Consider the following 23,486-nt stretch of genomic DNA (forward strand, 5'->3'; position numbering starts at 1 on the left):
AAAAAGCAGTGCTTTTGTGTGCCTATTTTAAATTGAGAGGGTCGGGGGGAAAAAAACACGTTCCTTATACTCTCTTGAAAATGTAACTGCCTTTTCTTTATTAAATATAAACCAAACACAATGTTCTGTACAAAGAGAAGGAAAATCACATGTTATTTATACCTGATTCTTTGTGTCGGCTGGGGACAAAGGATGTCCTCTGGAATTTTACCTCCTTTGTCTTTGCTAAAAATATCACTAATTTTAATTATGGTCTTTCTTTTTGAAGTAAAATGAACTACCGTGGAGAGTTGTGCCAGGTGGGAGCCTTGTAACGTACGTGGAGGATGCTTTATTAGTGATACAGATAGGAAGGTGAAAGTAATCCATCTGCTTTTCCTTTATTTTTATTTTTATTTTTATTTTTTTTTCTGTTCATCAGATTATTTATTCACTTGATTCTTAGATTCACTTGTTGATAGATGCATATTTGTTGTTCATAATTTGTATCTTTACCTTTTTCTTCCTCTTCCTCTTCTTAAAGGATACCTTTCAGCATTTCATATAATCCTGGTTTGGTGGTGATGAACTCCTTTAGCTTTTCCTTATCTGTGAAGCTCTTTATCTGACCTTCAATTCTGAATGATAGCTTTGCTGGATAAAGTAATCTTGGTTGTAGGTTCTTGGCGTTCATCACTTTGAATATTTCTTGCCACTCCCTTCTGGCCTGCAAAGTTTCTGTTGAGAAATCAGCTGACAGTCGTATGGGTATTCCCTTGTAGGTAACTGAGTTACTTTCTCTTGCTGTTTTTAAGATTCTCTCTTTATCTTTTGCTCTTGGCATTTTAATTATGATGTGTCTTGGTGTGGTCCTCTTTGGATTCCTTTTGTTTGGGGTTCTCTGCGCTTCTTGGACCTGTAAGTCCATTTCTTTCACCAGGTGGGGGAAGTTTTCTGTCATTATTTCTTCAAATAGGTTTTCAATATCTTGCTCTCTCTCATCTTCTGGCACCCCTATAATTCTGATGTTGGTACGCTTGAAGCTGTCCCAGAGGCTCCTTACACTATCCTCGCATTTTTGGATTCTTTTTTCATTTTGCTTTTCCCGTTGGATGTTTTTTGCTTCCTCGCAATTCAAATCATTGACTTGATTCTTGCGCTCCTCTGGTCTGCTGTCGGGCGTCTGTTTAATATTCGTTATTTCAGACCGTGTGTGCTTAATTTCTAGTTGGTTCCCCAATATAAGATCGAGGGTCTTATTAGTTTTCGTGTAGATCTCATTAAGTCTATCGGCAGCTTCTAAACAGTTCTTGAGAGACCTTAAAAGTGTGGTTCTGAACTCTATTTCTTCCATTGACAATTTTGTCCTGTTTCTTTGTCTCCGCATTTTGTTATGCTTCTTTGGTGCACCCCCTAGTGGTCTTTGTTCGCAGTCTTATAGATAAATCTTGATTGTTGTAGCTAATTCCAGGGAGGGTTTGACCTCCAGGCCAAGTGGCTATGAGAGCTGCTTTTCCTTTATTTGAAACTTTTTTTGTTTTTTTTTCTGACGATACGATGCTCTCCACATTTCGTGAATGACCTGGTCTTCCTCTCTCTTTTTCTGTTTTGACTTGGTATTGCCATATTATATGTGAAGGACTTAATATGTGTGTACATTCAGAAGTCATATGTAATCTTGTGATTGCTGCACAAAATGTCAAAATAAGGTTTGTTAACATTTGGAATGTTAGCAGCTTAACCAGGGGACTAAAAGGATTCAGGTACACATGTTTTTGCAGCGATGTAAAAACTTTTCCTGGGCAGTTGTCTTGGGTTTTACCTTCTTGGTGGCTGGGGTTATTACCCATACCTGTTAGATGTATAGAGAATACATATTTGAGAGACTGTTGGGTTGGTGCTCTGGATTAATCTCTGGGTATTAACCTAAGGTTCAAAGGGTTCCTTGCCCTCTTATTTCTCTTACAAAGGTGAGAAGTTATCACGCCAAGGAAGTGCAGATCCTGGGCGTTGAGGGTTGCCTTTGATTCCAGTCCAGGCTCTGATTCTGGAAGGCTCACTGAAGGGGAAAAAGTACTGGGCCCGGAAGTTCATTTTGGGGGGGAAGGGAACTTGGATTGAGTTAATTCTTATTCTCAGCTAAGAGTGAATTTGGCACAGGCTCAGGGAACACCATGAGCAAAAAGGTTTTGTGTGCCTTGGATAGAAGATTTGGGCTGTGGTTTGCCAGATGAGAGGTTAGCCATTTAGGATGGGGGCAGTTGGTAGGGATTTGTGAAAGAGATTGTGGGTTTCATCCTTAAGTTTTGTTTTTAGAGCTCCTGGGGACTTGGTTGGAAGGATTTGGGTCAGGTCTTCTTCCCGGGCCAGCACAGCTTCTTGCTGAATGGTCTCCTTGATCCTCGACCTGCATTTCCTCTGTGGCCCAGGCCACCACAGTATCTTCCCTAGGTCTTTTCTCATTGCGCCTCCCTGTGTGATGCATCCTGCAGTATGACCACCACTAACCTTCCCGCGGGGCACTCCGTTTTCAGGGTGAGCATCTGCTTCCTCACATCTGCCCAGACCACTTGCAAAGAGAAAGCGAATCTTTGGTGTGACCATCTCTATACTTCCCTATGGATTAGCTCTTCTCCAGAAACCTACTTCCTTAATTAGGCTGTCAAGAAACCCCTGCATTTTATTCCTGTTTCAACCAACTAAAGACTTCTCTTTTCAAGTTTGTTCTGGTTACATGTGATGCCCACTGCTTAATCACGGGTATTCCATGTTCATTAGGTGGCCCACATCTCCCTTATTGACTGTCATGCTTTAAATTTCTGAGCTTTGGATCTTAGAGGGCAGAAACCATGTGGTACCGATCCCACCTGCTTTTCTACAGCGATGGAGCTGCCCTCTGCCTAGGAAAGCGTTTTAGTGCAATCTGCCGACGAGAGAAGTGTCTTGTGTGGGAGACGATTTTGGCAGTGGCAAACATGTTTGGCTTTAGCCATAAGGATTGCTTTCTGAGTTTCTGGAAAAGGAGTATGTAAATCAACTCCTATTTTAAATGAATCTTTTTATAATGTGGATATCTCTAATCTATCTGTTTTGTAATGATAGAGTTGTTTTGGGGGTTTAAGTGATTTGTGTACCTGCAGGATGCTATTTTTTTTCTGTTGTTATACATAGTATCTTGATGGATTGAGAAAGAATGTTGAATTTCTAGTCAGTAGATTACATGACAAGTAACCAGAACAAATGCAGGTATAGTTGGAGTTTATGATGAATATCCTGGTTGCAAAGTTATGAATTTTGGGTGCACAGGTCTCTGCCTCAAAATAATTCCCAAACTTGGCCAAAGGCAGTGAAGTGTATGCCAGAAAGACCAAAGTGGGAAAGGTCAATTTTGATTTTAAAACCTACCTACCTCTTACCAGCTAGTTCTGTGCCTTTGAGCAAGTTAATCAGTATCTAGACCTCCATATTTATATCTGTAAAATGGGTACGGATGTATCTGCACAAAGTGTTGTGAGAATTAAATGCGATAACTGTATGTCATATAAAGCTCTTGAGTTGCTTGGTAGCAGTTTATCATTAAGCAGCGGCAATACATGCTTCCAGAGAGCTAGATATAAGCATTTATGGAAACAAGACTTTTCCCAGACGTAGGGAGCTTTTCAGATGGGAAGGTTTTGGCTGGTGAACCTTTTACCTTTTGAATGAGGGAGGTATCGTTTTTAAAAAACACCACAACATTCTATGTTCAAGGAGAAAATTAATCATGTGGAACAAGAATCTTCTTATCATGTGGACCTGGTGGGATTTTTATAGTCTGACCAGTGTTTCCCCATTGTCTGGTCAAAACAGGGAGCTCTCCATCCATAGTGGTTGCAGGACTGACACGGTTTCAGAAAGGGCACTGAGCTCATTATAGAGCTGAGGGTGTTTAATTTTTCTTCTTGCAGTGTCTGAGGAAAAATGATCTCTTACACAGAGAGAAAAACACATTAAGAAGCCATACTGCTTCTTGATGGACTGCTTACTGGTTTCCGTGTGTGTGTGTGTGTGTGTGTGTGTGTGTGTGTGTGTGTGTCTCGATTGGCACCAGCTGGCAGGGTAAGCAACAGCAGATGCCCTTTTTACTACTGCGCTTGCTAACTGGTTTCCTTCTTTACCACAATAATCTTTTTGCGGGATAGAGTTCGTTTGCCCTCATCTGAAATGATATTTACTTGAACAACTCCATCGCCTTTTTTTTTAAAAATATATTTTATTGATTTTTTTACAGAGAGGGAAAGGGAGAAGGATAGAGTTAAAAACATCGATCAGCTGCCTCCTGCACACCTCCTATCTGGGGATGTGTCTGCAACTAAGGTACACGCCCTTGACCGGAATCGAACCTGGGACCCTTCAGTCCGCAGGCCGATGCTCTATCCACTGAGCCAAACCGGTCAGGGCTCCATCGCCTTTTCAGTAAGCACAAGGTAAAGCAAGTCATGCAAACTCCCCCTCCCTTTGTGGTGAGGGGGAGGGGGCGTGTGGTGTGGAATCTGTATAGAGTTAATTATAATTAACAAAGGAATGAGAATATTGCAGCAGACCCAGGTCTCTCACTGAGAGTAGATTTTGCCTTAGCTCAGAGTTGTTAATGTTGTAACTATTTTTTTTGAACTGTAGAGCCTGACTTTCTGGCCAGACTGACAGTTTTTTGGCTTTTGCTCTCATCACGGGGGCAGTTCCAGTGTTTGAAGGTGGAAGTGCTGATTTTTCTTTTAGAGCAACTACCTAAATCACTAAGTAATGAGAACTGGCTTTTGTCTTAGCAGCGGTGTTAAGATGCTACAATAAGTCACTCACTTTTCTCTCAAGCTAGAGAGCCTGCTGAGTTTAAGTCTTATCCTACCTAGGATGTGCATTCCAGGTAAATTGGTTTGTTTTCCCACTTTAGATAAAGAGCATTTTTCCCAATCTTCCTGGTCTTGGATACAAGACATCTTAGTACCCAGGTGCAGGATGGAGGACTTAGAGGGTTTAATATGCCATTGCTGTGCGCCACAGCTCAAGACTGAATTGTGTGGGAGTTCTTAATGTTTCCTGAAATTGTGATGTATTAAGAGCCCACAGTTTCGCCAACTTAAGCAAGGTCACGCTGCATTGCCAGCAGATTCATAATTACTGGGACTGGCGCTTTAGGAAAATAGACCTCTACCAGTTACATAATCTGAGGACAGATATGGCCATTAAAATGAACCAGAAAAGAAAATACCCTGGTGCCCAGGTCATTACCTGCTCCCTCTAGAATTAGGCCGCGTAGGGGATATTTACCAAATGATCACTATTGACAACTTTGATTTCAGCAGACAAGTTCCAATCTAAACATTTCTAGGTTACATCTCCAAGTCTCTGTGAAGTCCTGAAAAGCGCTTTAAAATCTTGGGGCCGTTTAGTAGGGGGGCCAGCTTGATCAGCATTTGGGTGGAAAGGGCTGTGGAGGGAGCCATCTGTTCTGTGTTATGCGAGTGTCTAGGTTGAATTCTCCAGCCTCATGCTAAGCCCTGGTAATGATCTCTGAGGCGCTGGTCGGAGTGCTCCAAGCTTTCAGGGAGGCTGACTTGGTCTGCAGTGACAGCATCCCACCGGTCTCCCACTCCACCATTTGACCTCTCATTAGAGGGCGGCCAGGAGGACCCCTTTCATTTGACCTGCGTGCATCAGACTGTTAAACTGGGGGACCTGCTGCATCGGAGGGGACTCAGGCTGAGTCAGGAATTAACATTCCGAGAGGAACGTGTCTAGAGAAGATTGCGCCCCTCTGTTGTTCTAAGATTCTCTCAAACCTTTCCCCTCACATGCGGTACCTGCACGGTTTTGTTACACATCAGATAGAAGATATTCAAAAGCTCCTTTGTCAAGTCTGGTGTACGTTGCTTTGGTGCCAGAGTTGCAATGCACAGCCTGTCTGAACAGACACATGTAATGAGTGCCCAAGAACAGAAAGTCCATCTGAAAAATACAGCACATTTGCAGCTTCCTTGTATGTTTGGGGATGAAAAAGGAAGGGTATTAAAATGAGGGAAAGCAGTGGGTGTGTCTTTAAAAACCAATATTGTCCCCCCTTCTCCCCCCCCACCCCCACACACACCTTGGAGTGAAAAGTTGCTTTTCTAAATCAAGTTGCTTACTTTTTTAAAAATGTTAAGGGATGCAGTTTTATTTAGGGGCTGTTTCTGGAGATAGTTTAAATTTGTCTCTCCGCCCACCTCCCCCCCCCCCCCCCCCCCCCCGCCAAATGTTACATTATTAGTCCTTCGGTTGCAAATACTCTTGCTTGTCAGAGAGGACCCTACCATAGTGACCTGTTCCTGCTAACTGGGATTTAAAAGAGATTCATGCTGCTTTTTTGTCCTTTTTTATTTCATAATACATTACTACTGCTCTAAATGAAATAATAGATACACATCAATCAGTGTAGTCACCTTTAAATGTTGATTCACCTACCCGGTTTTTACAGAATTCACTCTGCATTTTATTTGACTTGCACTTGAATAGTCTCGGCAGACTTAATTATATTAGCGAGAAAGCACTTTCAACAAAATTATATGCTGACATGCCATAATTCATACTTACACATTTGTGAAACAGATTTATGTAAATCTATCAAATTACTCGAGATGACATTATTTTTTTTTAAAATTGGGACTTGATTTAAATGGTATTTGTAGAAAATTTTCATATGAAAAATTTTACAGGGATTATTTAAAAATATCTCTCACATCACTCCCTCATAAAGTCAGAATACGGTAACATTTGAGCATCTTGTCTTCCTTTGTTCTGTCATCCATCTGGTACAATGTAGGGACATGGGGAGCATGTTTATAAGGGCATCTCTCTCTTCACCATAAGCTCCTGGAAGGCAGATGGCTGTTTCTTCGTTTGTTCCTTGTTCATTAGCTCGCTTGTTCATTCGTTCATTTTTTTCCATTCAGTGACCATGTAGTTAATAATCTGTGGTGGGGTCTTCTGAGCTCAACAGCCTAAAGGGGAGGCATCCAGATTGACCCGATACCCATCTATGTACTAAGATAAAAGGATAATGTAAGGACTGCGGGAGGACTAGGAGGATCATGGAACACGGTGTATTAGAGTGGGACAAATTGGGGTAGGTAATGGTCTCAGAGAAAGTCTCAGAGGACATACGGGGGTTGGCAGTTTGAGATGTCCTGTTCCAGGCGCAGGACAATGGGATGTGCACTTTAGGGAATATGTGTCGGAGCGGTGAACGTAAGCAAGACGACGCTGATGACCTTGGAGATTAGAGCACAGTCAGATTCGTCTTTTAGAGAGATCACCAGACGACATTGTGATGGAGGAGGACTGGTTTTGAAGTTAACAGGAATCTGGGAAGGCATGCTGGGGACAGGGTATTGTAGCAGTCCTCCAAACAAGACATGAGGACCTGTGCTGAGGCAGAGGGACAGATTGAGCTGGGAGACCTGGCAGGAGGTGATACCTGTCTGGTAGAACAGGCCCTGAAATACGTCAGCTTGCACAGCTTCCCTGTTAGACTTCAAGCTATTTCCATCAAGTCTTAGACTAAATGCGACCTTCAGGATGAGACCCACTCTGACCACTGTGTTTAAATAGCAACCTTGGCCCCTTCGACCCCCACTCCCCACAGTCTCACCTCTCTGCTTCCTTTTCCTTCCTTAGCTCTTATTTTCTTCATGGTAGATATTTCTTTTGTCCCTTCTACCAGGATATAAGTTTTATGAAGAGGAATTTTTTGTCTCTTTGCTGTAAACTGAGGGACTACCAAAAAGTAGACTTTCTATAATTGTTGAGCAAATGAATGCTAAATGTTGCTGAAAAATAATGTAGTATGACCTTCTTTTTAAATACAGAATTTTATTTTTTACAGTTCCATGTTGAGAAGGTTCTCACTTAATATTGGTTGGATAAAATTAAATTAATGTGCCAGGTTTATAATCAAGAATTATGGCGGTCTATTGCCTTTACCTTTAAACCTGAGGGGACAATTCTGTACAGTGGTAGTAATTTGAAGTAGAAAAGACTAAATAAAGTGACCTTTGAATTAAATGGGTCCAGAAGATTGTGTATTTTTAATTAAAATGTGCAATTAAAATTTTAATTAAAGTGTGCCATTAAAAGCAGTGTAGGTGGCAAGGGAATGCTGCTGGTTTGAATTATGCACAGTTTGGCATAAATCGGAGTTTACTGTGTTTGCCACCAGCACTTTGTCGCTACATGGATCCTCTTCCGGCTCTGCCCTTCCTGGTCTGACCCCCACGTGGCGCTCACCAGGCCCCGGGCCCATTCAGAGGCCTGTGAGAGCCTCCGCTCTGTGCTTTGGATTACTTGACCTTGGTTCTAAGCAGCCTGTCTGTAACCGTTTTCTTTCTGCCAAGCACAGTTTAGAAGCGCGTTTCGTCTCTTGGGAAGAAGAGATCCTTTATTGTGGCAAATGTGTTAGATTAAAAGAGAGGATGCGAAACAAAGGCACTCACGCACGCAGTGTACATAATACATGTGCTGAAGTAAGTGCATATCGACCTGGAGTTCTCAGTCCTGTGTGAAGGTCTTAGGCTGTATGACTCTTCACATAGCTTGCTCCATAGCGAAGTCCCTGCCATGGCTGTCGGGGCCAAGTCTTGGTTGAATGGTTCCAAGATTCCTAATAGTCTGCGACTATAGGTAGTTTGTGGGGACGAGTAGTGCTGACCTCATTCCTGATGTTCAGTTACCAGAAGGCATTGTTTTTTGGTTTCTAAAGCCAGGATATATGTATATATATATGTGTGTGTGTGTGTGTGTGTGAGAGAGAGAGAGAGAGAGAGAGAGAGAGAGAGCACGCGCGCATGCCTTAGTTTTGTCATTTTGTTCAAAATTTTCTTTTAATCATATTGATTTCCATAATGGCTATATTTGGAATTTAAATGTAGAGCTTCATAAATTTTTTAAAGAAATGATTTTTCGTTTTGGGATTGTCAATATGCACATTCTAAATTCAGAATGATTTGAAAAGTAGATTTGGGTGCTATGGATAAACGAGGCTTGGCTTGCAAGCCTTCCCTGGTGGTTTATGACTGTTACTAGCTGATGAATATAAGAGCGGGGAAAAGTAGATCCAGGCTATAAATTTTTTTACTGATGTTTGACTTGACATAGTTTTTTTTTATATTTTATTGATTTTTTTACAGAGAGGAGGGGAGAGGGATAGAGAGTTAGAAACATCAATGAGAGAGAAACATCGATCAGCTGCTTCCTGCATACCCCCTACTGGGTACGTACCCGCAACCAAGGTACATTCCCTTGACCAGAATCCAACCTGGGATCCTTCAGTCTGCAGGCTGATGCTCTATCCACTGAGCCAAACCAGTCAGGGCTTGACATAGTTTTATTTTTTAAAAATCTGCATTCACTTATAATAACCTGAAATAGGCACTATATAAGATACACTTTACTTTGTCATAGGAATTAATAACAGCAGAGTAATTCATATATAGGGAAACTGATATTTGTATAAGAATTATAGGAATTTGAAAAACAGTGGGCCACTATTGAAAAACAATTTTTTTTTTTTTTTTTTGCTAACAGAGCCCTGTTAGAAAATGCCTGCCTGTTACATGGTACTTCAGGCATATTGAAGATGTTCTGGGCTCAGATATAAACTAGTTCGAATTGAGTGGAGAGGAATATAGCATTTGAGGGTCATGGATTCAAGTCCTGACCACAGCTTCCTACCTGCTTTTTTTAGTTTGAAGAAGCTGATTGACCTTGCCTACCTTCAGATATCATTTCTACCTGCAGGAGAAGAATGAGTACCTCACATGATTAATGTGAGACTAAATTTAAATAGTAAAACATGATATAGCTGAAAGGTGAGAATGGGAGAGTCTTGCCTATCTTGGTATCATCTGTGATATTTTTATTTATTTTAAACATCTAACAAATATTGGCTGACTTGGCTAACTCACTTTAAAAGGAAAACCTGGGAGGTTCCTAACTCCTTTGTGTTTCAGTGCCAACATTTTAATGCATCTAGGAGAGTGTAGTTAGGAATGCAGCCTTTTAGCAGCAGATACACCTTTTCAGATTAGTTTGCTTGGGCTCATAGCAGTAGCAATTTGGCTGACTCATCCTTATTATAGCTAGCCATGATTGCTGGAGGGGGTGAGGTCAAAGATCCATTAAATGGATGGGCCATGTGATGGTGATTGATAATACCTTTGGTTAAGTACACAACACCATAATGCTTCTCATTTATTCACTTAGCAAGCTTTTGAGAGCCCAGTGCGCTGGGAGTGAGAGCTCAGAGGCCAGCCTGGGAGACAGCTAAGCAGGGACAGGCAGGACGGGCTTTTCACTTCACCCAGTGACCCAGCTCCGCAGGCACTGCTGTGCTCAGGAGTGACCTCAGCCGGCCGGGCAACTGCTTCTCTGAAGTGATGGAGAACGTGATGACTTTAGAAGAAGGACATTCACTTATTATCTTAAAAACGCATCTAAAAGGCACCCTTCCCTGCAGAGTCCCTTCACACGTCCAGACCACAGCACCCGGCCCTCCTCGGGCTCCCAGAAGCCTCACTTGTAGCCCTCGATTATCTCTCACCATCAAAACTGTGACTCTCAGCGTTGGTCACCAGGATTTATAAAACCTAGTACCAGTGCTTTGTAATAAACCAGTAAAATAAACATCTTTGGGCCTGGGTCTTGGGACATCAGTTGTTGTTTTTTTAAGCTTCATAGACTATTTTATTGTGCAACCAGGATTGAGAAAGCACTGTGATTAGAAGCTGCTGAACTGCAGGTGTGAGGGTAGTGCCAGAAGCTAGGAGAAATGGACTCCTAATGCTGGTACAATTGACGATTTGATTTATTTTGTCATAGAAGAGCAGTGTGACCAAGGGACACAGTGTTTGGCTTGCCTTTCTGTTTCCCATCTTCCTGATTTAATGTAATTAATTTATTTGTGAATTTGACTTTATTGTTGAAAGTAATACAGATATCCCTTTTCCTCCCCACGGACCCCCTCTACCCTGCAGCCCTTCAGGCCTTCACCAAAGTGTTATCTGTGTCCATGCATATACACATGTAAGTTTTTTGGTTGTATCAAACACCTTAACATACAGTAGAAATACGTACTTTTTACTCACTTTATGTTATTCTTTTTCTTTTCTTTCTTTTTTTTTTTTTTTTTGTCAGTCCTCACCCTAGGATATTTTTTCCATTGATTTTTAGGGAGAGGAGGAGGGTGGGGGGACATCAATGTGAGAGAGACACATCAATTGGTTGTCTCCCACATGTGCCCCAAATGGGGCCAGGGAATTAAATGTGCAACCCAGGTATGCACCCTTGTCTGGGAATCGAACCCGATTCAATGTGTGTGCTGATACTCTAACCATGGAGCACACCGGCCAGGGCTCCTCACTTTATCTTTCCGCCAGAATTATCTTCCATCCACAGCAAATGTTCTCATCACTGTTGGAGCAACCTCATTGGGTAGGGATTTTTCTTCTCGTTTTAGAAATAAGGAAGTTATGACTCAGGGAGGTTAAGGAGCTTCTTCAGAGTCCCACAGCTGTAAGTGGCACAGCCAGGATTGGAAGTCCTTGTGTCTTTCTCCAAATCCCGTGCTCTTTTCATCATAAACTGCTTCATTGAGCAGATATTTTTATGTTCAGCCAATTTGAATCCTCAGCAACAGCAGAGCTGAGGCACATTTCCTAAGAAGGCACTCACCATGCATGCAGTGCACACGTGGTGTTTGTCGAAATAGTATACAGCTGAGTGCTTAAAAGTACAATGGTTTCACCTGCAACGTTTAGAAAATAGAACCGTGAGTAAAACACGATCTCTATGAGTAGTATGAGAGGAAATGGTGAACTGAGTTAACTCTAGCTGTCCCCTACCCCACCTTAAAAACAAACAAACAAACAAGAAAAAAACACAATCTGATAAGCAGGCATAAGTTAGCAATGATTAGGCCAAATAAGGATAGTGGTCTCCAAAGTATAACCACAAGTTTTCATGATTATTAGGTACTGTGTTTAGCCTGCCTCCCTACCTTTCCTCACCTCCATCCCCCACTTTCTCCTTCCTCCCCCTCTCTGTCTTTCTTGTTTTCTGTGTAGTTATAAGGAACCACATTAGGGTAACCAGAGTGGCTGTCCGAAATTGCAGTATTCATAACCACTAAGGTATCCCTTAAAACAGGGGTGGGGATTCTTTCTCCCTCAAGGGCCATTTGATATTTATAACATCATTCCAAGGCCATACGAAATTATCAACTTAAAAATTAGCCTGCTATATTTGGTCAAACATTTAATTAGCTTACCCCAATGCCTTGGCAGGGCCAGACCAGATGATTTTGTGGGCCTTATAGGGCTGGATGTACCCCACCCCTGCCTTAAAAGGAAAAAATCCCTCATCTCTTTATGAAATTGATACAAAGATGGTATTTATTTTTAAAATAGTTTTTATTGATTCTAGAGAGAGAGAGAGAGAGGGGGGGGGGGGGAAGGGAGCGGGAGAGAGAGACATATCAATCAGCTGCCTCCTGCATGCCCCCTACTAGGGATATAGCCCTGGAGCTTGTGCCCTGACCCAGAATTGAACCAGCGACCTCTTGGTGCATAGAATGATGCTCAACCAACTGAGCCACACCGCCCGGGGCCAAAGATGGTATTTAATGCAAAGCATTTGGAAGCAGCTTCCAGGAAAATCTGCATTAAGTTTGGTTTTCCTTTCAGTGGACCATGCCTTTTTTTTATGTCCGTTTTTGTAGTGCTGCTCACCTTTTCAATCTGAGAAACTTGCCCTTCGTTGAAAAATTGAGGCCTCTAGGATTGGCTTTCCTAACATGTGCATTTCATTGATTCCATCCCCTTGTTATTTCCTATTGTTTTAGAGTTGGGGCATTATTGAGCCCGGGGTGAGAGGGCTCATACGATAGGGAAAAGCCACCATCAGAATACTTCTTTGAAGTAACTCTTACTCCAAACATCCTGTTTTGTTATTTTTGTCTGTGCTATTTTTTTCCTTCCCACATGTTCTCATGCGCTTGGGCATCCTTAGTGCAGATCTTTGGGTTCCTATTTCCCTGTATTCCTCATCTAGGCCATCACACCCCTTTTAGGAAATTGGACTCAGTTTATTTGAAGAAGCTTTCCTCTGAAAGAAATGTCTGCATACATACAGCAGTGGGCAAAAGTAGGTTTACCATTGTGAGTACACAAAACAGTGGTTATTCTTGTATTATTTACTAATTATTTATTTGTATTACAACTGTAAACCTTCTTTTGCCCATGCCTACACACACACACACACACACACACACACACACACATTAACACACACACATACATACGATTTTTCACCATTTTAGACTCTGACATAATTGTACTTGGTAAAGGCTGTAAGTTTGTCAGGGCGCAGTGTACGGAATAGGGACAGGTTTTTGGGTGGTGCTTCCTGCCTTCCCATTTTATGGGTAGGAAACAAGCGAAACAGTTGTGCCCGTGGAGCCCACTCCATGTAGATATAAAATATCTGGTTTCCAAAGCTGAGTGTTGCCTTGCTGTGCGCTCTTCCGGCTCAGGCAGGGCCTGTGTGCTGCAACTCTGGGGATGAGTGTTTTTTTTAAGTGGCACAACTTGCTGAGTTTTTACTGATGTGTAAACGTGCAAACGTAGTAGACAGGAGATGAAAAAGATCACGCCTATCTTTCTGAAAGAACTAAAGGGGACTTCTTTTTACTATGGAGGAAATATGCTGGTGTTAATGGCAAGACCATATGCTGGAATGAAAGGGGATCTCTGTCATCAGCATGTAGAACTGATGTATGTCTTCTTCCTTTCTTTCCACTAGGACAGAGCTTGGGATATGGCTTTGTGAACTACATTGACCCCAAGGATGCAGAGAAAGCAATCAACACCCTGAATGGATTGAGACTTCAAACCAAAACAATAAAAGTATGTTGATTTTTTTTTTAATATCTACTTGGAGAACAGAGATTTAAAAAGATTAAGGTCTACTTGTAGTTCTTTCCTTTACTCATTTTGTGCCCACATAGACACTTCTCTGGGGGTTTAGTGGAATTTTTTGTTTTGTTACACGATGGGGAAAGTTTAATTGGGAGTACTTTATGTAATCACTCCTGTATTAACAAAGGGACAGTAGCAACTTTTTAAGACAAGTACCTTATGAAACCCAGTGAATTAAATCTCCTTTCTTTATAGCTAATTACCTGCCATATAATTCGAGGAATCCTTAGGACAGTTCTTCTAGTAATGGCATACTTGTTCTGTTAAGGGCCAGGTGGCAAATATGTTAAGGTTTATGGGCCACACAGTGTCTGTCACAGCTTCTCAGCTCTGCTCTTGTGGCGTTAGTTCATAGCTACTACATGAACTCATAGGTGTGGCTGTGATCCTCTAAAACTTTATTTATGGACCCCAACAGGCGAATTTCATGTAATGTTTGCGTGTTGCGAAATAGCTTTTTTTAAAATTTTACCCCAATCATTTAAAAATATAAAAACCTATATAGTTCATGGTCTATAAAAAGACCTTGGGCTGGAGGTTGGCTCTTACCTAGCAGGTTCAACTTGGCTTTGAGGAGACTGACAAAGAGCACGCACATGCCACACAGGTTATTCCTCCTGTTATATTTTTCTTTTTAAGACACATGGTAAATAATTTTGTGGATATTTTTCTGTGGGTTGTGTGTGTGTGTGTGTGTGTGTGTGTGTGTGTGTGTGTGAATTTTTGAAGTTCTTATGTGGATTCTCCCTGGTAAGAAGTTAATCCAATTGGCCGTATAGATTTTTTTTCCCTTTAGAAAATAAAAGGGATGTTGCCTCTGGCAAACTCTTAGTACAGGAGCCATCGATTTTCCCTCTCCTGCTTGGTGCAGACATTGCCAATCAATCACCGCAGTCTTTCTCCCCGAGTTTGGATGTGGCTCCCAAATATTTTTCAAAATAGTGTTCCAGACAACCTCAATCAATTGACTCGAGTTGGAACCTGTTTTCCACCCTTGATTTAAGAAGTCTGCTCAGATTATAGCCTGAAGTGGTGAGGGGAAGTTAGTCAAGGCTGACTGTGGCATTCATCTTGCTTTAGAGACTTGTCTAGGAGATTTCTGCTCATTTCTTCAGGCATCTGGAAACGCAGTGTCATCTTTGTGCTTAAAAGTGGCTTCTCTTAGAATTGTCAGTTAAAGTACTTCATTAGCCCTGGGAAGTTTTGTCACCTCATTCTTTATATTTATTGGCCCATAGAAAAAAATGCCTCCCAGTTCCTGACTCCTCCAAAGGAAAAGTACATGTGTTGGCCCCCAAATATACTTGGATGTAAGATGATCAAGAGTTCTACATGTTTCTTGATCAAGAACATGTCCTGTGTATGAAAAGATTCACTCTTGAGTCAGAAAATGAATTGGTTGCTGTTATCAGAATTTGAGGGGGAAAAATTAGATCTCTGATTTAGTCTCTGCTCACCAAGATTTAAGCTTGCTTTGACCTTGGTTTTCCAGTCTGGACTGCTTTTTCTAATTGTTCTTCCTACTCGGCATAGTTTTGGTTTGTATCACAGAGATGATCCTTTTAAAAGCACTGTTAATGAATAATCAAATGCTCTTACTAAAAAAAGATATCCGATATCTGATTATCTTTGGATTGATTTTTGTGTTCTTTATCCTGTTGCACATTTTCACAGGCCTCCCAACTTAATTAATTGCCAGGATTGCTGCTAAGTGATCATAATTTTGAAGTTCTGGGTTGTGGTTAAGAAATTAAGATAGATGGTTGGGATGGCTCATTTCAGGATATACCCTTTTCTCTGTCCCAGAAATAGCCACCCTTATTTTATTCTAGTGAGTGAGTTAGTTTGCTCGAAGTCAGTCCTTTGTCACGTTGTCCACAAGAAAGCAGAAATGCGGGGGAAACAGGTCGCCGTAGAATAGATTCCAGTCTCCTGCAAGAAAACCCTTTGACGACAGCTGCTTCCTCACTGTCCATCGCTGGCCTTCTCTGCAGGGCCCAGCTGGCCTGGGCGGAATACATGGAAGATAGGACAGTCATGCCTTGTGGCTTTTACTCTGGGACATCTGCTACTTCTCTTCTGATTTTCTGAAATGGGGATGGGAGTGGTGGGTAAGCAGCAGGCTACTTCCTTCCCCACCCCCATTCGGTTCCTTCAAAAATATCAGATAACAGCTGGTCTCCTCAGTTTGGCCCAGATTTCTCGAGAGGCAAAGCAGACCATTTTCTAAAACTACATACATAGTACCATTTTTCGGTCTGTTTGTTCTCTCTGTGTATTTTTTTTTTCAATTAGATGTGTTTTGTGTTCTTATCCAACATCTTGAGCCAGTTCTTTTCTGGTGTTCAAAGTTACCTTTTGGAAGCTGCGTTTAAGCCCCTTTCGTTCCCTGGGATACTGTTCTATAAATTACTCTTTTTTTCCTTCTTTCAGTCCACCCTGGAGGAAGGTGTCAGGATAATCTTAGAAAAACACAGTTTCCCTTTGTTGCTTCTCACTCGGAATTCTCGAGTATTTCCCTGCAGCCTCACCATCTCATCTGGCTTAGGAAGGAGGGCCTCGGGTAGAAGATGCAACAGAGAGACCCCGGGCTTTGGCTCCTTAGGAAGGTGATGGGAAAGAAGTGAGCCGAGGTGGGGCTGCCGTCAGCTCACTGTGAAGTCAGAGAAAATGGGGCCTTGGAGACAGGTTCAGGGTGTTGCTAGCCCGGGACAAGCTGCCACTGCCCATTGCCCTCCCCTGCTTGCAGGTCTCCTGGGGACCCTTAGAGTTTAGGAGAAAGAAAATGCCCTCGGAAAGGAGATTCCAGTGGGTGTGCCCTGGGGAGGGCACAGTGGCGTCACTTTGGAGCCTCCCATGGATATGTTATCACCGTCCTCCACGGTAGTCAGGCGGGCTCTTCACTTGCCAGCTGATTTTATTCCTGGCCTCTGCACATAGCTCATGTGGCCCCCACTCCCTGGCATCCCCTTCCCCACGCATTTTAGTTGAATAGTGGCCTTCCCCGTCTTTCGGAGCTCATCTGAAGTCTTCCCTTCAGCTCCTGCCTTGCTGGGTTGTTGCAGCCTGGACTGGGTTTCCCCTTCTTTGAAATCTGTTCTCTTTACCCTTGAGAAACTAGGGAATCTTTGGTTTTGAAAGCACCCATATGTAATTTAGACTTAAGCATTACCCTCTGCCCCCAATAAAAAAGTTGAGACCAGTAGTTTAGCTAAGATCAGGCAGTTAAAAATACAGCTGGGACTCAATCCTTGTCTTCTGATACCTCTTTCCTGTAGAGCAAGCATGTCAAACTCTCAAAGGCTAACACAGGCCAAATAAACAAGGTTTAAGTTTCTGTGGGCCGCAGAAAAACGAAAGTTTCAATTTTCATGTAAATGTAGGTTTATTTCAATAGAGACATGCTGGAATAAATGAGTAATCGTTAACATAAAATAATAGAACATTTTAATAAAAATTAATAACTTACCAGACACTGAATAAATACACAAATTAATAAGCGTAATGCAAATAAACCTATTTTTCTTGTTCTCAGAAAGCGAAATATTTCCTACTGCGCACACCAAACAAGTCAGTACATACAAGAGTAATGACATGACAATCGGCTGCTAAAATATTCGCTGCTAGTATTAGTGGCAAGAAATGGTGCACCTGTATGTAAGGGTGCGTAAAGGAAATGAATGCAACATGATTATAGTAATCAGTCATTAGTGAACGTTGTAGTTATTAATAATTATGTATAACAGGATATTGTAAAAATTAAGTTATGAAATTTTTATTAAAACATTTCTTACATACCGTTATATTGGCTGGGCCCCAAAAATACTCATTGTGTACTGCATGTGGCCCATGAGCCGCGAGTTTGACATGCTTGCTGAAGAGAGCTGCAGCAGATTAATTAGCATACATGGTATATACAGGTATACACGAGTTTGTGTACTCCTTGAGTGCAGGTTTCTGTTGTTTTCCTAGCCACGTAGCATGTCGTATGCATTTGGTAAAATGCCTAGTTATTGGAATATTGAAACAGTGCATCAAGTGCTGTGAACGGTGGTTTATTTAGCAGTTTCTCTCCGGGCCTCCTAATAGCATTAGCCCAGTAGGGTTTTGTGCAGATGGATCTTGTGTTGAACAAATGACAGCTATTCAGTATTTCTGCAGTGCATGAAGCGGAGTCCCTCAGGCACTTCCAAACCTGGTTGCTTCAAAATCACAAGGCGAGGGAGTTAGTAATGCAGGTTCCGGGAGCCACTTCAGGCCGATTAGGTCAGTGTTCAGAGGTGAGACGCAGGGATCTCTTCAAGTGCTTCCCAGGTAACGTGTGAAGGCAGGTCTAAGACCTAGCACTTAGGAACCTCCAAAATGTGCTCTTTTTTGAATAGATTTCCTAAGTATTCAATAATTTGGTATGCAAAGTTCAGTCTGTCTTTAGCTTTTACCTTTGTAATCCTCTTGTGGATAATTCTTTTAACCGGAGTATTACCCGTGCTTTCTCTTGAGCATGCTGAATGATAGTTTAACATTCAGAGTAGAAAGTAGTTCATACTCTTCACTTTTTAAAAAGTGAGGCTTAGAAATGAGAAAACCTGCCCTAACTGGTTTGGCTCAGTGGATAGAGCATCAGCCTGTGGACTGAAAGGTCCCCGGTTTGGTTCCAGTCAAGGGCATGTACCTTGGTTGCAGGCACATCCCCAGTAGGGAGTGTGCCGGAGGCAGCTGATCGATGTTTCTCTCTCATCAATGTTTCTAACTCTCTATCCCTCTCCCTTTCTCTCTGTAAAAAATCAATAAAATATATTTTTTTTAAAAAATGAGAAAACCTTAATTATTCATTTACTTGAGAAAGGTATTCATTTTAAGTAATATCATTCATAAGTTAAAGTCTCAAGATTTTTCTTTTCTTTTCCTAAGATCACTTTTTCTCAGGTTGGGGCCATGGCCATTAGTTGTCCTTGCTGGTGACATTACACCATCCCCAAACTGTCTGGGAGGCAGGCAAGACAAGTAAAGCCTGCGCAGGTTGTCCCTGACATTGAGATGGTAACTGACATGTAATATTACAATATTTTTAACTTCTGCTGTTAGGGAGGGTAGTGAAAAGGTAGCACATGTACAATTCAGACGTGCAGGGGGCAAAAAAAATCTCCTGGCCATGTTAAATATCGTAGGCCGGGGCTGGGTGAGGGGCCAGGGTTCCCCTCAGAGCCCTCTGGTCCCCTGTAGGAACCGGTCATTTTGTGGACTATTCCGGCACCAGGGGTTGTGACTGCTTTGTTCAATCTGTGTGTGATTACTCATGTTGGTTCTAAAGGGGTTTAAGTACAGCATTGATAAAATCTAAATACTCATGGAACATTTATGGCTTAAAGCCAACACGTTTAACCTTTGGCCTAGGTTCATAGTACCACACTTAACTTCACGATCAGGAGAGTGAAATCATGCATTTCTAAAAATACTTGGAGGCTTTCTTCTCCATTAATTACTGTGACTAGGTGATTATCACCCACACAGTGAAGTGGATGCCTGGACTCTTAGGCTTCTCTCCTGACTCCTCCCTCTTCGGCTACAGGCCTAGGAAGCGTAATTATTCCTGAAATGAGCTTATTTTATCTGGAAAGTAGGAGCTGTTATCTCAAGGAATAGAACTTTCCATTACTATTGATAGCTACTAACTCCAGGAATCCAACTGTTCCCTGCCCCCCAAAGAAAAAAATCCTGTCTGAAAGTACTCCCAGAATAGGAGAAAGGTACCTCAGTTTGGTTTTAATTAAAATGAATCTTTTTCTTAATCATTCAGACATAGACCAGGCTGAATTTTACATTTGCTTAAAAATTAATTGATAGTCTTGAGATTATCACTTCAAGTGAAGTAAGTCAGACAGGAAAGGAGAAAATGGTATGATTCTACTCATACGTGGAATATGGAACAAAAAGTAACAAACTAATAAAATGAACAAAAACAAACTCATAGATACAGACAACAGAAGGGTGATTACCAGCGGGGGAAGAAGGTGGTGGGAGTGCGAAGTGGGTAAAGGGGGTCAAATATATGGTAACAGAAGGAAACTAGACTTCAGGTGGTGAGCACCCAATAGAGTGCACAGACACCCCATTATAATCTTGTCCACCTGAAAATTACAGAATATTATTAACCAGTGTTACCCCAATAAATGTAATTAAAAATTGGTATACAATAATGTGAAATTTCTTAAAAATAATTAAACTACTATTTTAGCACATAAGGAGAAATTCTGTTGTAAGAAATTTGGGATGTTAATTATAAATAATAATATCTATTCCTTGAAATGTTTGGTTTATTAGCGAGTAAATAAAGCTAATAAACATTTATTCTAAGCTACTGTATTGCTTTTATTTTTTTGTTAAATTTATACTTTTTCCTGATTAGTCTATCCTTTTCTCAATTAGTAAATGTCATATTCACAGACTTCTTTTTTTCTTTTCTCTTTAGTTTGGACTTTATCTTTAATATGGGAGGAATATAGAACTGCTGTCTTGAAATCTTACTGTCCCGGACAGTGCTAACGTGATTTAACTGGTTCTGTGATCTTGGACAAAATCTTGGTCTTTTAAGTTTCCATTTACATCTATAAAATGAATGAGTGTATTTATCGTTTAAAATAGTTCTTACCTCTTCTTTAAAAAGTTTTCATGGTCTGCCAAATTGCATATGAAGTAACTATTTTTGATGAGCTCTTGCTTAGCCTATAGAACAGTGGTTCTCAACCTGTGGGTCGCGACCCCTTTGGCGGTCGAATGACCCTTTCACAGGGATCGCCTAAGACCATCCTGCATATCAGATATTTACATTACGATTCATAACAGTAGCAACATCCCAGTTATGAAGTAGCAACAAAAATAATTTTATGGTTGGGTCACAACATGAGGAACTGTATTTAAAGGGCCAGAAGGTTGAGAACCACTGCTATAGAATGACTTAGTGATGAAATACAGCACTGAGGACATAATTTTAACTGTTTCCTTCCGCTGTTGAAAGTTAGCAGCCACCATAAAATGAGTGCTGGGAAACACTTTTCTAGCTCAACTTTTTTGGTGTAGGCTCATCAGGGATAGGGTTGGTATTTACCTATTGGTAACTAGCCTGTAGATGCTGCCTAATTCGACTGCCCACTGTGGAGAAGGAAAGGAAGGCCATGGACGGGGAGTGCAAGTGAAGCCAGTCTCCGACCTTGCCACCTGGTAGATGCTCTGCCAAATCCCTGCAGCACTATTCTGGGTTGTTTGCTATCAGTGGGCTTTATAGTAGCACTGATGCCGAGAGCTCATGCTTTTCTAGGGAAGCTTGAAAACAGATGTTAAGGAAACCACATGCAGCTAGCAAGAGCAGAGAGCAGGGATTGGGGAGTCAGGTGGCCATGAGCCCCAGAGCAGATAGGGATCATAGAAGGTAGGAGTACTGTGCCCAGGTGTCATGGTTTTGTTGTATGGTAGATGAGAGAGAACCACCAGAGTTCCAGGAGAGCAGTGATGGGATTGGACGTGAGTATTTATTAGGAGGGGAAGGTCTGCTTGGGATTTGAGCTCTTCATCTCTCGGAGCATCTCAAGCCACCCTTGTGTTCCTTTGGCTGATGCAGTTGATGGTTCTATGAAGGTACAAGGACTTGGTGAAGAAGTATGGGCTTCGCACGCTTATAAAGCATCTCCTATAAAACTTTTTAAAGAAGAGGTAAGAACTATTTTACATGATAAATAAACTCTTTAATTTTATAGGTGTAAATGGAAACTTAAAAGACCAAGACTTTGTCCAAGATCACAGAACCAGTTAAATCATGTTAGCACTGTCCAGGAGGAGAAGATTTCAAAACAGTAGTTCTATATTCCTTATTTCAAAACTGGCATATATAGGTTATTAATGACCCTTTTACCTTGACCAGAGTTGGAAAATTTGGAAGTAATAGTCTGAAGGATAGGCCTCAAATTAACTGATAGCTTTTGAAATGTTAGCTTAAATTGTTTAGCTGGTCAGAGTTCTGTTTGGGGAGGGACAAAAAAGGTATAAAAAGTACATATCGGGAGTGGAGGCAAAAGTAGAAACTGAGTAAGCAATTTATTTGCCTTTTAAAAAATACAGGCTGAGGGCATATTTTTCTAACTTAATTTTTGGTCTGGAGCTTTCTAGAGCCAAGTGCCAGGTATTAACAGTATATACCTACATCTGATTTTCAGAAACTCTTCAGTGCATTTAAACAAATTCTTACCTGTTTTGAGTCCAGTTTACACAGGCCTGTTTGAAATCTGTGTAATGCCCAGCATGTGTCTGTAGGCTGCTCCTTTGTCAGCTGTGATTTTTTTTACATACTTCCTTTTATTTTTATTCATTTATTTGGAAAGGAAATGGTATTTTTTAATCCATGAAAAGTAATTTTAATTTTTAAAATCTTTATTGTTGAAAGTATTACATATGCCCCCTTTTTCCCCCCATTGACCTCTTCCAGCCCATCCCTGCCCCCCACCCCAGGCCTTCACCACACTATTGTCTGTGTGCATGGGTTATGCATATATGCATACAAGTTCATTGGTTGATTTCTTCTGTGATTTTTTTTAAAACACAAAAGCCCCTGAGGTTGTTACTTGTACAGGATGATCTAGAGCAGCAATCGCCAACCCCCATGGTCCCTGGACCACTGGTGGTCTGTGAGGCCCAAAAGGTTGGCGACCGCTGATGTAGAGAGTGTGGGTGGGTGGCCTCGCAGGGCCCACAACGCGGTGGTTTTGACGTCAGGCCTGTTGTCTTACTCCTGCTCCTTCCAAGCTCTCACCAAAGTAGGACTTAGACATTCAGAAATTCCCAGAGAGCAGTGACGGAGATTCCCTGAGTGGCTCTTCTGTAGATACTTTCCCACAGTTGTTGGAGCAGAGGCTGTGCCCGCACCGAGGGAAGGCTGAGGTGGAGGGTTCCCCTGTCCCAGCCTGTTTCCTGCCCATCCCTGCTGGTAAGCCCTGGAGGGTGGTGGTGGAGAGGGTCTCTGCCGTGGACTGAACCGTCTTCTTTTAAGGAGGTGGTTTATAGATCCTTTTCTTACCTAAGCATGCCTCTGCCGTTCCTGCCTGTTTCATAAAAGTGCCATCGGCAGAGGCATTTCTGCCAGCACTGTTGGCACCTGTCTGCTTGCTTTTCCTCCTGCCCTTGAAGGGTAGGGCTGGCTAGGGCTTGTCTTTCATTTATGGATGGCTCAGGAGTAAGTCAGTTTGGTGGCTGCAGTCTGTCTTACCAAGCTAGCTTGAGAGGTTAAGTAGGTGTGCTAAGTTTTGAAGAAGGGTCCCTTAATTCATTGTTGTATCCGCTTTCTGTAGTGTTTTCATAGGGCTTTTATCCTTTTACTTGTCTGGATTCAAAAAACAGCCATCTCTTGTAGGCAGGCAGATACTCTCTTTGATCAGTGAAATGAAGCTCAGGTTAAGAGACTGGTTCAAAACCCGA

The 23,486-nt window shown here is 41.8% G+C and overlaps 1 protein-coding gene across 3 annotated transcripts in view; it reads left to right on the plus strand.

Moving 5' to 3' along the window:
* ELAVL2 (ELAV like RNA binding protein 2) overlaps positions 1-23,486 on the plus strand; it is a 140,365-nt gene that overhangs the window by 85,155 nt on the left and 31,724 nt on the right. For all 3 annotated transcript variants that reach the window (XM_059656526.1, XM_059656527.1, XM_059656528.1), the window contains one exon: positions 13,849-13,952. In XM_059656526.1, the coding sequence (XP_059512509.1) occupies positions 13,849-13,952 (104 nt within the window). The remainder of the gene's footprint in view (positions 1-13,848; positions 13,953-23,486) is intronic.

Source organism: Myotis daubentonii, chromosome 11 (genome assembly GCF_963259705.1).
Source record: "Myotis daubentonii chromosome 11, mMyoDau2.1, whole genome shotgun sequence".
In the NCBI taxonomy this organism is placed as follows: domain Eukaryota; kingdom Metazoa; phylum Chordata; class Mammalia; order Chiroptera; family Vespertilionidae; genus Myotis; species Myotis daubentonii.